This window comes from Saccostrea cucullata, unplaced genomic scaffold, assembly GCF_032062105.1.
Source record: "Saccostrea cucullata isolate Sc308-1 unplaced genomic scaffold, CSIRO_AGI_Scuc_v1 ctg2332, whole genome shotgun sequence".
NCBI lineage: Eukaryota > Metazoa > Mollusca > Bivalvia > Ostreida > Ostreidae > Saccostrea > Saccostrea cuccullata.
The window spans coordinates 241,061-255,613 of record NW_026927295.1 but is presented as its reverse complement, the minus strand read 5'-3'; the positions used below and the strand labels follow the sequence as shown (position 1 = coordinate 255,613).

Genomic DNA, 14,553 nt, shown 5'->3' with positions numbered 1-14,553 from the left:
CTAGACATGTTCCGTTTTCTTTGATACATTTTCCATGAAGACAGTGACCGCATTGACTGCTGCATTTTGTGTCATAAAATCCATCAATGCATTCTACAAGATAAAATAATCAAATAACTCTTACTTTAAGGAAGTTTCTTACTTTAGGAAGGTTAAACCTTTTTTTGAACTTTAATTTAAGTAACTTTAATTGAATATTTTAAATAATATTTTTATTAAATATAAACCAGCTATTATTTTCGACATCTTGTATTCGCCATTCGTCAGTTTTACGCGACTGAGGAATATTTTCTACAATATAGTGTTACATAAGTTGTTTGCAGCGATTTATATTCCTGAATAGATAAAGGCCGTATAATTTGCGGTTTTGCACGCAGGAAAAAATGGTTTTCTACATTTGGCATCTTTTATACAGCGTAGATAATGAATAATGCTGATCTAAATTGTATTTTACATGTACATAAGTAAAATTTGGTTCTCAATACATGTACTAATTTTGAATTTTTATTGCTTAACATTCAAATGTTTCTGTAGAGTATATGTGCTTTTCAAAATATCGAGATCTTGTTGCCCTCCTGATAGCAATTATTATTAAAGTTTGATATATATTATCGATGTTGCTGTTTATGTATTGAATTACACTGGTTTATTTACAGTGAAAGGATAATTGATTTTGATTGAAAATGTATCAATCATAAAAACATTTTTTTTTCTTATTGAAAATGGGCCTAATTTAAAATCTAAATTTTAATATCATTTTACTAGTGATTGGGTTAAAATAAATCAACTTCAACAACACACATCAAAAAAAAAATTCATCAACCTTGAATATTACTTGATATATCTATTATTATTTTCCAAAAATATAAATATTTGCTATTTTTCATTTATTAGTACATTTGCTGCTTCAATGAGTTGGTATTTTCAAATATTTTGTTATTATTTATATGCATATTTCAAGTGATTATTTATTTACGATTTTTTCTAAATCATAAATACCAGAAATATTGTTAGCAAATTCGAAAATTAAATCGCACTTACAATGCAAAGGTACAAGACTTCCAAATATATCAAACCAAAAAGAAAGGAGAGGCGTGAAAAGATGCAAAAACTGACCAGTAAAAAGGAATGCAAGACCATCTTTAGTGGTAACATTAATCTTTCTTTAAAGACGTACCTTTGCAGAGCGGTTTCAACCAATTCTTTTCACATTTCTGGCAAGAGCCATTAGATTTGTTACATACTTCTTGGTGTAAGCAATGACCACATTGTTCACAGGGATACCCATAATAACCGTCAATACAAGCTAAAATGTATTAGTATTTGTGTATTATACAAAGAATCAGTCATAATGAAATTAAATTCCATAAATATTTTTTTTAAATAAATAAAACTGAGCAGTCATTCAAGAATTAAAGGCTTTAATGTGTAATTTGAAAAATTATAAATTGTAATGATGGCATGAAGTTACTTTCCATTGCATTCCGGGGGCATCATTAGAGGATCACTACAACCATATATGCATGATCCATTGAAAACATCACATTGCCTGTCTAAACATTTATCGTCACATTCAATACAATCAGATCCAAAGTGTTTTTCATGGCAACCTGCATAATTTCACCAACAGCAACACAAGTGAGACATTATCAGAGGTATAACCGTATGCATTCACATAACATTCTTAATAACATTCTTTTCTTAGCCATTTCGAAAAACACATTTGTTTGTGATATTTTGTTTTTAAATAAATTTTTGTAATAATTTCTTTTATTATTTACTACCCATTTCAAGTAAATATGGAGATCATGATTAGTATTCAAACTAAACAATAGAGATCGTGAACAAAGCAAACATGGGATTTTCTTAAACACTAAAGGCGGAATCAGGTGTAAGTGAGGATCCCCTGACACACCTGCCGTATAATGTTAGTTTTTATTAAGTAAGCGGGAAAGAAAATCTATTGAAAGGTTCTTTAATAGGCAAATTCTGTTCTTTTAAAATAATTGATAATGTACGCTTGCTTAGCCGTAGAAAATTGTATTAGAATAGTTCTTTTAAAATCTCTTGAAAATGTTTTTATTTAAATGTGTGCATATAAAATCATTGATATCGAGGAGACAAAATGTGTACATCTATTTCTACAAACTTACCCATGACAAAGACTTCACATAATTCTATAGTTGCAAAACTCTTTTCGTATTTTTTGCAAAGTTGATGGTTTTCATCATTAGAATTGAAGAGAGCTATTCCCTTGGTTACTCTATTGACAGTAACGTTCATCATAACTGACGGACATGAATGCCCACCATAAGTAAATACTTTATAACCAAGAGGTGACGGTGGTTCGAAAGAGGAATCGTTAAAAACATACACGGAAAATCCATAAAGTCTGTCTTCCACTGAAATGAAAAATAAAGAAAACAAAATGTTATCAAGCTCAAAATTCAATTGAAGAAAAGGAAAGGAGAGTAGAGCAAACTTAGACTTCTGGGTCATCAGAAATGGATTCAGATGCCCTGAAAGAGGCAATATCTTTAGTTGACATGTCAGGGTGTGAATTGGAAAAAAAATTAAGCTTATAACCCTTTACTGAAATTAGTTAATCAGTCCATTTTTATGTATATTATTTGGTTGCCTCCTCCCAAACGAATGAAATAAAAATGATCCGACTCATAACTTCTTACTTTTTACAGTCCATTACAAGATAAATTTTTATCTATGGATTCTGCTTATCGTATTATCAATTGTTTTAAATCTGTCAAGACTTTCCCGGCTACCTCAAGTCGTACTAATTTTATGTTGAGTCGGATAAGGGTAAGCAGACATTATTTTAAAGATAACCTCATGCTATCATATTTGTTTTAGAACTTGCATTATATGTTTTAAATAAACATGCACGTAGCTTCTAAATCAAAACTAAAGTATTGATATTTGTCTTCTCATGTACAATCTTTCTAAATGAAACTTACGCAGTCAAATGTAGCTTTCATTAAATCAATTTTGAAAAAGAGATTCCTTAATTGTTTTTTTTTTTAATCTGAAAGGTTTAAGACACCGAATTTGGCCTTACATTATGAAAAAAAATTAATGGACATTGCAGCTAGGATAAGACTATCTCTAAAATATGACATGCGTTTTTTAATCATTTAGATAATTTTAATAGTTTGACAAAAATATTTGACTGTACATGTAAAAATTTAAAAAATTAGAAACGTAGGTAGAATAATAATCTATTTTTGAAACAAAAGAAACTGTTAAACTTATTTTTAAAAAAAGAAAGCTATTTATGCAATTCACGACCTTCAATTTTGCATAGATAAAATAATTTCTAAAAATATATGCATAATAAATAAATGAAAAATGCTTTTGATCGATATTCTAATTGGATTGTTTTTAGTAAAATTGTACACGTGTTCCGGAACTGTATCTGCAAGTATGCAATGTTTGACATCAGTTTCAAAGGTAGCTTCCACCATGCTGTTTGGTATTCTGTTTGTCCTATTGTAAAACTGCAAGAACTACCGTCTGTCCCTTTTTGAATCTGCCCATCCACTGCTTTATCTGCTGAGAACATTGACATGCCGTAGCTTGAACTCTGTGAAGGTGTGCCTTTATAAACTGTTTTGTTGGCAAGGTTGACTAAAATTTTAAATGAAAAAAAGAGAAAAAATGAAAGAAAATAGTTTCGTAAATAAGCAAGAAAAGAACAGTATCTTCAAATAATAAACACAACATTAAAGATCTTCTTTGCATAAAAGTGAAAAACCTATAAAAGAGCAAGAGCCACTTTGGGCCTTATTTGGCCCTGAGAATTTCTGAAAAATCAAAAGAGATCAGTTTAGGTTGCAAATGCAGTATTTATCACTTGGAGTGTTGATGACCACGTTTCTATTAATTGTGACGTAATTTTTCTATCTAGTCAATGCATTATGACGTCATAAAATGCGTCATTTTCCTCTAATTCTGTAAATTCCTTTGAAAATGACCTAAAGTTTAAGCATTTTTTCAATATTTAATATAGAGCACGACCTATGATCCACAATATGCAAATACATAATGAAAGCTCTGTTTTGGAAGATCAGAAAACGTGTTTTATTTTTCGGATCGTGGGCTGTGCTCATATTTTAATTCTTTGCTGATTGTAGTCAAATACGCATGTTTTCAGCAAATTTCAAGAACATTGCAATTTCTCAAACCTGTTTTTCCAATATCTGGATTTTCAAAACGAAATTTTATTATAGAAAATGTAAACACCAAGTGTCTACTTTATTTTGATATATGAAATGAGAAAGAGAGTGATAGTAAATTGATTGATATACGTACAGGGCCATTTTATGCACAAGATGGCTTTTGCTCTTTCTTGGAAAAGAAAATATGTTTAGAATGACATGAAAAAATACTTTAAGGGACTGTATCTACCTCGAAACCTGTAAATGTGTAAGGTGTAATGGCAGTATAATAATTATTCAGTATGATCTATTCTAAACATTTTAAAATAAGTTTTTATAAGCATATTGATTATGTCTAAGATTTAAATTGGCTTCCTTCATTCCGTCATCAATGACTTTCAATCTTGGCATCAAGTGCTCACATTTGGCATGAATATACTTAAGTGGAATACACAATGTGTATTATGGACAAATAAGTTTTGACAGAAAGTTCCTCTCGCTTCTTTTTCAATAACGCATCTCATTCCCTTCTAAATCAATTGGATTGGATTGTGCGTTTATTTTCTTTTATCCCACCTTTTTTTATGACAGGCATATCAGTGCCTGCTTTATGATATATTTAATTTTAGGGGGTCAGATTGCATAATATGATACAAAAGATTTTTGTATTCTTTCGAAGTTTTTTTTCTATTCTTGTCTGACCCCCTTATAAAATGTTTATATTTTGTTTTGCGTCATTTACTTCAATAAATGACATTTTTTTTACTTTCACTACTGTTGTTATTTTAATTTTAATCCATCAAAAAACTAGCTCAGTTGTCTTGGCTTCGGTCTTGCATAATAACAGAGGAACATAAATGAGCTATTATAATTACAATAATAATATCCTTTATGTGACAGAGTTATAAGAACTGTAATTGTTTTATTTGTTATAATTTATTTCTGATGTAACATGTTTTTATTCAGTAATTATTGTAAAGTTGTTTCATTTTTAAAAAAATATTTAGATCGGGATCAATTACCTAATTTTAATCTATAACTCCATTGTCTTAATTTACAACCAATCAGAGTGGCTTCTCCTAATCACGTGACCATTGTTTTATTTACCAAATGAGAAAGCCACACAAAGAGGTAGAGCCACTTTGGGCATTTCTTGGCCATGAGAATTTCTGAAAATTCAAAACCGCGCAGGTTAGGTTGCAAATGAAGTATTTATCACTTGGACTGTTGGTGACTACGTATCTATTAATTGTGACGTAATTTCACATCTAATTAATGCATTATGACGTCATAAAATGCGTCATTTTCCTCATGTCCTGTAAATTCCTTTGAAAATGACCTAAAATCGAACTACATAATGAAAGGCCTATTTCTGAAGATTAAAAAACATGTTTTATATTTGGATCGTGGGCTGTGCTCATATTTTAATTCTTTGCTGAAGGTAGTCAAATACGCATATTTTCTGCAAATTTCAAGAATATTGCAACTTCTCATAGCCTGTTTTCAAATATTTGGATTCTCAAAACGAAATTTCATTATAGAATACGAAAGCACCAAGTGTCTACTTTATTTTGATATATGAAAATGGAAAGAGGGTGGTAGTTAATTAATTGATATAAATACAGGGCCATTTTATGCATAAGATGGCTCTTGCTCTTTACAAGGAAATTTTTTGTCGAAAAACCCTCCCTTCATCCCCCTTTCTTCCACCGTCTTATCTTATATTTGTTATATATGTACATATATTAGTGTTCATATTTATTTGTTTGGCGTTTATTTTTTTTTAATCCCACCCTTTTTTGATGACAGGCATATCTCAATATATTTCATTACAGTAATTTGATAAGAAAACCGGTCACAGCATGTAGTTTGACATTCGAATAGGGGATAGAGAGTATCCTTCTAACTTTTGATAGCCATATAGATACATTAAGTAGTTATTTATTTTTCTTGCAAACGTTAAAACCCTCTCAAATTTATAATTTATTGATCTATATAACTAATATATTTATTTATTTATCTGGAAATCCTCATGATCCTCTTCGACGAAAAATACGTCCGCGTTGCGCAGTGGTAAACGCGTCTGCTCTAGTGTCGCAAAGTAATAAAGCGTTAATACTTATGTAGCGGATTCAACTTTCGATGTAAGACGTTGAGACGGGTCCTTCTAATTAGACAGTATAAAGCAAGGTCCCGTGTTGCAGTGGTTCTTGGCACGAAAAAGATCCGTTATTGCTCAATGCCTGTTAGTGCCGAATATGGGACAGAGTTTGCAGCTATCCACCGACAAGAGATGGTGTCTTTGAGTGAAAAATTCCCTACAGGCACGTTAAACAACAAAGAAATAAAATCAAACAAAGATGATAAGGTATGAAAGGTCCTCGAGATGCTTCGTGAACTAAAAGGAGAGATGATAAAAATAAAACAAAAGAATGCCTGTATTGGTATAAAAATATTTTTGTTGTTATACCCGCACTTTCTAAAGAAAGTTCGGGTATATTGTTGTGACTCATGTCCGTCCGTCCGTCCGTCCGTCTGTCACACTTTTCTTCCCTGAACTCCTCCTACATTTTACACAGTAGCTTAATCATCTTTTAAGAGATGGTTGGTGGTGTCATGTAGATGTGCAGTAAGGTTTCGGAATTTTGATTTTGCCCCGGGGGGTCAAATGGGGGTCGAAAAATGACGTTTTTTGTTCAAAAAGTCCCTTCTTCCCTGAACTCCTTCTACATTTAACTCAGCAGCCAAATCACCTTTTGGGGGATGATTGGTGGTGTCATGTAGATGTGCAGTAAGGTTTCGGAATTTTGATTTTGCCCCGGGGGATCAAATGGGGGTTGAAAAATGACGTTTTTATGCAAAAAGCCCTATCTTCCCTGAACTTCTCTTACATTTTACTTAGCAGCCTAATCATCTTTTGTTGGATGATTAGTGGTGTCATGTAGATGTGCAGTAAGGTTTCAGAATTTTGATTTTGCCCCGGGGGGTCAAATGGGGGTCGAAAAATGACGTTTTTTGTGCAAAAAGTCCCGTCTTCCCTGAACTCCTTCTACATTTTACTCAGCAGCCAAATCACCTTTTGGGGGATGGTTGGTGGTGTCATGTAGATGTGCAGTAAGGTTTCGGAATTTTAATTTTGCCCTGGGGGGTCAAATGCGGGTAGAAAAATGACGTTTTTTATGTAAAAAAGCCCCATATACCCTGAACTCCTCTTACATTTTACTTAGCAGCCTAATCATCTTTTGTGGGATGATTAGTGGTGACATGTAGATGTGCAGTAAGGTTTCAGAATTTTGATTTTGCCCCGGGGGGTCAAATGGGGGTCGAAAAATGACGTTTTTTGTGCAAAAAGTCCCGTCTTCCCTGAACTCCTTCTACATTTTACTCAGCAGCCTAATCACCTTTTGGGGGATGGTTGGTGGTGTCATGTAGATGTGCAGTAAGGTTTCGGAATTTTAATTTTGCCCCGGGGGGTCAAATTGGGGTCGAAAAATGACGTTTTTTATGTAAAAAGCCCCATCTACCCTGAACTCCTCTTACATTTTACTTAGCAGCCTAATCATCTTTTGTGGGATGATTAGTGGTGACATGTAGATGTGCAGTAAGGTTTGGGAATTTAGATTTTGCCCCGGGGGGTCAAATGGGGGTCGAAAAATGACGTTTTTTGTGCAAAAAGTCCCGTCTTCCCTGAACTCCTTCTACATTTTACTCAGCAGCTTAATCACCTTTTGGGAGATGGTTGGTGGTGTCATGTACATGTGCAGTAAGTTTTCGGAATTAAGATTTTGCCCCAGGGGATCAAATGGGGGTCGAAAAATAACGTTTTTCATACAAAGAGCCCTGTTTTCCCTGAACTCCTCTTACATTTTACTCAGCAGCCTAATCATCTTTTGGGAGATGGTTGGTGGGGTCATGTAGATGTGCAGTAAGGTTTTGGAATTTAGATTTTGCCCCGGGGGGTCAAATGTGGGTTGAAAAATGACGTTTTTTGTGCAAAAAGCCCTGTTTTCCTTGAAGTCTTCCTTAATGTTACTCAGAAGCCTAATCATCTTTTAGGAGAGTTAAATATTTTGAAAATTATGTAAAACATCAACGTCAAGGGGTAACAAGATGTGTTTGTGAAACACTATGCGCCCGGCGTCAACAAAGTTCGAAAAAGCTATTTTTAGCATATAGTTCCCAGTCAAGGTCACAAGGTCATTGACCTTGGTGTTATTTGTAAGAACTTAATTAGTGGGGTATGCATACTAAATATGAAGTCCCTATCTCCTATGGTTCAAAAGTTATGGCAAAAAGTAGAAAAAGCTATTTTTAGTATAAAGGTCACAGTTAACTTCACATGGTCATTGACCTTGGTATTGTTTGAAAGAACTTTATTAGTGGAGTATGCATACTAAATATGAAGTCCTTATCTCTTATGGTTCAAAAGTTATGGCAAAAAGTAGAAAAAGCTATTTTTAGCATATAGGTCACAGTCAAGGTCACAAGGTCATTGACCTTGATGTCATTTGAAGGAACTTAATTAGTGCAGTATGCATACCAAATATGAAGTCCCTATCTTCTATGGTTCAAAGGTTATGGCAAAAAGTGGAAAAAGCTATTTTAAGTATAAAGGTCACAGTCAAGGTCACATGGTCATTGACCTTGGTGTTGTTTGAAAGAACCTTTTTAGTGGAGTATGCATACCAAATATGAAGTCCCTATCTCCTATGGCTCAAAAGTTATAACAAACAGTTGAAAAACCTATTTTTAGCATATAGGTCACAGTCAAGGTCACAAGGTCATTGACCCTGATGTCATTTGAAAGAACTTTATTAGAGGAGTATGCATACTAATTATGAAGTCTCTATTTCTTATGGTTCAAAAGTTATGACAAACAGTTGAAAAACCTATTTTTAGCATATAGGTCACAGTCAAGGTCACAAGGTCATTGACCTTGATGTCATTTGAAAGAACTTAATTAGAGGAGTATGCATACCAAATATGAAGTCTCTATCTCTTACGGTTCAAAAGTTTTGGCCAAGGTTAAAGTTGACAACAGACAAACAGACAAACAGATAAACAGACAAACAGACAGGACAAAAACAATATGCGCCCCGAAAAAATTCGGGCGCATAAAAAAACATCGCATGCTGGGAAACACCTTGAATTCTTATGAGTAATTTATGTACATGTCAAATGTGAGAGTCATATCTCATCTCAATCAAAAGTTATAAGCAAATGCAACATTTTTGAAAAGTAGGTTAGGCTTGATCGCTTCAAGGTCAAGGTCACAGTGTAAAAGTCATGATTTATTTGGAAAGGTCTTATCACAGGTAATAATATACATGCATTATGATATGAATGCCCTAACTTTTCTCTTTCAAAATGATGAATTTATAACAACTTTTTTTGCAAGTTGGTCAAACTTCTAGGTCACATGTAAAAAAAAAAACCATGCCATTCTCAGAGGTAAATATACTAATAATAAGTTTAATATGAATGTCTCTTCTCATTCAGTAGATATAACCGTGATAACTAAGGTTAAATTTATTGAGACAGATGGACTGAGTCTGACATACAAATGTACATATTTCTATATGAATTGGGTAAAATTGGCCCAGTGGTTCTAGAGAAGTTAAAAATGTAAAAAGTTTTCAGACAAACAGATGGACAACACGTTACGACAGACATTATATGCTAAGGAAACCAAAAAAGCTCAAATGAGTGTTTTGAAAGGGTTACGATATGGTTGGAGTATTTGAAAAGCTGTTTTTTTTCCTGCAGAGATATGCATGACCAACATATTCATGTTTTATATTTTCTTTAGTGATTTGTTTGTTTGTTGTGAATACATCTTCCCTCATATGGAGACACCGCCAAATAATAATGAAGATAAGATGTGTTTGTGAAACACTGATGTCCCAGTATGGAAGCCTATGGCGAAGGTTGAAGTTTCTCAAATATATGTCAAAATCAAAGGTCAAGGTCAAAGGGTTCAAATTGTTAGTATCAGAAGAAAGTCTTGTCACAAGGAATGCACATGTGAAATAAAGAAATCCCTAGTAATTCCTGTTCAAAAGTTAATTGCCAAGGTTAATTTTTTTGTTTAAGTGGTTCAAACTCTAGGGTCAAGTTCAAACATATTTATACCTGTTGACAGTTCACAATGAATACAATATGTCATGATAAGTATGAAAGCCCTAGCACCTACTGATCAAAATTTAGGCAGAATTTAAAGTTTGGTATTTTTCTTGTAAAAATGTGTATCCCATGTCAAGCGATCAGAGGTAAAAATTAATGGTACCCAAATAAAAGGTCTTATTAAATTGTCACAAGAAATAAACCTATAAAATGTGGAAGCTATTTGTATAGCCCATCCCACTTAAAACTTATGGGCAAGCTAACTAGGATTTAATTTCTGCAGACTTATAGACAGACATACTAAACACAAGAAACAAAATATGTATAATAATTAGTCAAATGGAAAAAAAATATACTATTTAACTGGAATAACAAAATACATTGTTATTTCAGGGACAGGAAGTGGGTAGGAAGATTGGAATCCCCCCATCCCCCCCCCCCATCTGGCATTTGCTTTGTTATTTAAACAAGACTATATACTGTAGCAAGTAAAAAATGACTCTTGACATCCTCTCCCTATAAACTTAGAAAACATTGACCTCACTATCATTGTTTTTTTATTTGTTTATTTCATTGTTTTCATTTTTTTCTCCTGCTTGTCACGAAATTCTGGGCTGGAATTTTTTGACTGAGATGTGAACCCCCTCCCTACTCCCGAAAAAAATTCTGGATCCGCACCAGTATTGGCAGTAACTGAATGTCACATCGATAACGGGAGATAACTTCACAATATGAAATTCGTCTAGTGTGGCATGCGATGATCTTTCACCCTTTTTAAACTTTAACCTAATAGTTTGGGTGTATTTTACCCCCCACTATACTAAAACTTCTACTTACCGACTCCTGTGTCTCAACTTTATGAAATATAAATCCAATTATAACTCAAAATGAATTAATTCAATGCACACCAGACTGCAGCCATGTGCCATTTTGGCGAACCTTCGTCGATTCCATCACCTTATCAGATGAAGTGGGAATCGGCCGAGGTGTGCCAAATGGTGTTTAATCTATAAATATGATAATGGGTGACGCAACGTGATGTGATGTAGAAATTTACATGTTCACATGTATAGTACAAGAACAAATTTTAAATTAATTCATAACAAACGATATTAAATTTTAACAAACCTTTTCCATCTAGCCTATTCCAAAAAGTATGTGCTGTGTGATTGTGGTGTCGAGGGGGGGGGGGGGGTTAGTAAATTTAAAAAGGTCCTATTATGAGCAAAACATATATCAAAATCTAATTTCAGACGCGGATCCAGAAATTTTTTCCGGAGGGGGGGGGGGGGGGGTCCTCCTCAGTCAAAAAAAAATCCTATCCCAGAAATTGACAATCCAAAAAAAAACCAAAAGTAAATATCACCCAAACGTCAAAAACCTATATCGTGGGGGGGGGGGGGGGAGTAGTGGTGACTTCTATTGCCGCAAATTAAATGTTTAACTTTTCATACTTATTTTACACATATTCGTGTTTACCGGGGGGGGGGGGGGGGATGAGCATTTTACAAGGGGGGTCCATTGTAACTTTTTCCTTGTTTTAGTATATACATTTTTTAACCTTGTAAATTCCCGGGGGGGGTCCTGACCCCCCCCCCACCCCCCCTCCCGACAGATCCGTGCATGAATTTACATCATTAATAAAATTCAGACTGGTATATAATGAATTAAACATGTATAAAATAAATATAAGAGGTTCTGAGTTATTGGTCACAGGGTCTGAGAATTTCATACTCAATTTGATGAATACATGTAAATTATAGAATTATTTTGACTATTTCTTTGGAAAGCCGCCCAATATGTAGGAGCGTGTATTTAGAGGCAAGTACGGAAGCCCGTTGGTGCCACGTACGAAAAATATTTTATCTGGCGGCCGCCACTTATTATTTGGCGGCCGCCATTTGCATATCTGGCGGCCGCCAGATAATTATGTGGCGGTCGCCACTTATTATTTGGCGGCCGCCACTTATATATCTGGCGGCCGCCACTTAATATATTGCGGCCGCCACATAATTTATCTGGCGGTCGCTATATAATATCTGGCGGACGCTATATAACATCTGGCGGCAGCCACTTATTATTTGGCGGCCGCCATATAATTTATCTGGCGGCCGCCACATATTTAATTGGCGGCCGCCAAATATTTATCCGGCGGCCGCCACTTATATATCTGGCGGCCGCCACATAATTTATATGGCGGCCGCCAGATAACACCTGGCTTCCTGATGCGTGCGCATGTTTTAATGTGTGGTTTTAGATACAGTGTAAAAATTATAATAGCAACAGCAATCAACCAAACTTGTTAGAGATTTATTTTGAACCAACACTCCAATCCATACTTCTAGGAGATATGTTTTTGCTTAGAGCAGATTAATATTTGATTTGAATTATGCAAGTATTTGTAGAGTGTTTCGATTATTAAGAAGCCTTATCAGGGGTCACGGACATAAATCATGGTGTCTGCTTTACGTTATGATTGGTTGAGAATTAAATTAAGTTCTGCATTTCGGATTTCCAAGAATGGTGTTCCAATATTTCAGAATTCGTTTTTTATCATTTAATTTTTTACTTTTTTATCAATAAGCAGCGGTTGTGTCAACATCCATCTTCTTAACCCAATAACACTCACCTTTTGCAAAATAAAATATGTGGCGGCCGCCAGATATATAAGAGGCGGCCACCAAATAATAATTGGCGGCCGCCAGATATATATGTGGCGATCGCCAATTAATAAGTAGCGGCCGCCAGATAAATTATTTGGCGGCCGCCAGATATTATATAGCGGCCGCAAGAAAAATATGTGGCGGCCGCCAGATATTATATAGCGGCCGCCAGAAAAATATGTGGCGGCCGCCAGAAAAACTATGTGGCGGCCGCCATATATTAAGTGGCGGCCGCCAGATATATAAGTGGCGGCCGCCAAATAATAAGTGGCGACCGCCACATAATTATGTGGCGGCCGCCAGATATACAAGTGGCGGCCGCCAAATAAGAAGTGGCGGCCGCCAGATAAAATATTTTTCGTAGGTGGCACCAATGGGCTTCCGTAGGCAAACACCTTAGTGCGGGTATTACTGTCTCATGACAGCATCTAGTTAATGATGTGATTAAGGAATGTTATTTTTACACATTAACTTTTGTAACCTTTTTATGATTTTAAAAAATTCAGTTCTCTTTGCAATCGTTCATATATTGATTATTTGTCATTTTTGTCAATTACTATTAAAATCCTATTATTAGGATATATCGAATAAAAATAAATTCTATACGGTTAATATTGTTCAAATTACTCTTATAAATACGTATATTAATTTCGTTAATAATCTTATGATTTTCAAATAAATTCCTTGAGGGTCTAGCGGTTCAACGAATTAACCACCAGATATAACTTAGTCTTTTAAATATGAAATCTTAAGCTGTCAACGATAATTTGGCAAAGAAACATTTCATAAATGTTAATCGTAAAATTTGATCTTTTTAGTATATCTTTAATTTGCGCTCTCTTTTAAAGGGGATCAAAATAGTCCAAAATTGGCCACAACCACCCAGCCCCTTTAAAAGAGGTTTTTTTTTAGAAATGGAAGCAGCATTTGACGACGGTCCCCCTGTACATCACAACCCTTCTGTTTTGTACAAGACAAACGAATACACACACTCTCTCTCATACACACAATTAAGTGCGTTAAATTACAAGTACAATATTATCTTCAGCTCTTTAATAGGGTCAAACTATATCATGGATAGTTTGATAATTGAATTGTGTGCCACTTTTGAATAGCTATATATTATAGATACCTTAAGATAATTAAAATAAGTGTCTTATTTACTAGAAAGAATATCACACATGTGTTATAAAATGTACTAACCATAACATGATGTCTTTGATACGCAACACATTCCAAAAAAGGCTACAATCCATTTAAACCACATTCTGTACATTGTACCTTTGAAATAAACATTCAGGTTTGATAAGCAAGCTATTCTTCCGTGTATACGAAGTAATCTGTAAGCATTTATTCATCCAATGTAGGTTATTCTGCATATTTACTTTATCTAGATTTAAAGTTATTTTTGAATGGTGAAATTTATTGCGTACCATTTTTAGGTCACTATGAGAAAATGTCAGTGTTGAACATTACTCAATATTCAGATGTCTTTATTGATTTTAAAAAAATTTAAAAAAATGAGATTGGAAGAACATTTACTTAAGACTTTAAATCTTTACAGAAGCGAAGCGTCAATTCTATGTTAGTATTGT

At 34.2% G+C, this 14,553-nt stretch overlaps 1 protein-coding gene across 1 annotated transcript; it reads right to left on the bottom strand.

Annotated features, from left to right (window-relative positions):
- Positions 1-14,234, bottom strand: LOC134273987 (uncharacterized). The gene is made up of 5 exons (XM_062756212.1): positions 14,162-14,234; positions 3,412-3,642; positions 2,154-2,402; positions 1,245-1,306; positions 1-93 (listed from the first exon to the last, which is right to left on the bottom strand). The coding sequence occupies exons 1-5, from the start codon at positions 14,232-14,234 to the stop codon at positions 1-3; spliced, it is 708 nt and encodes a 235-aa protein (XP_062612196.1).
- Between the last annotated feature and the right edge of the window lie 319 nt (positions 14,235-14,553).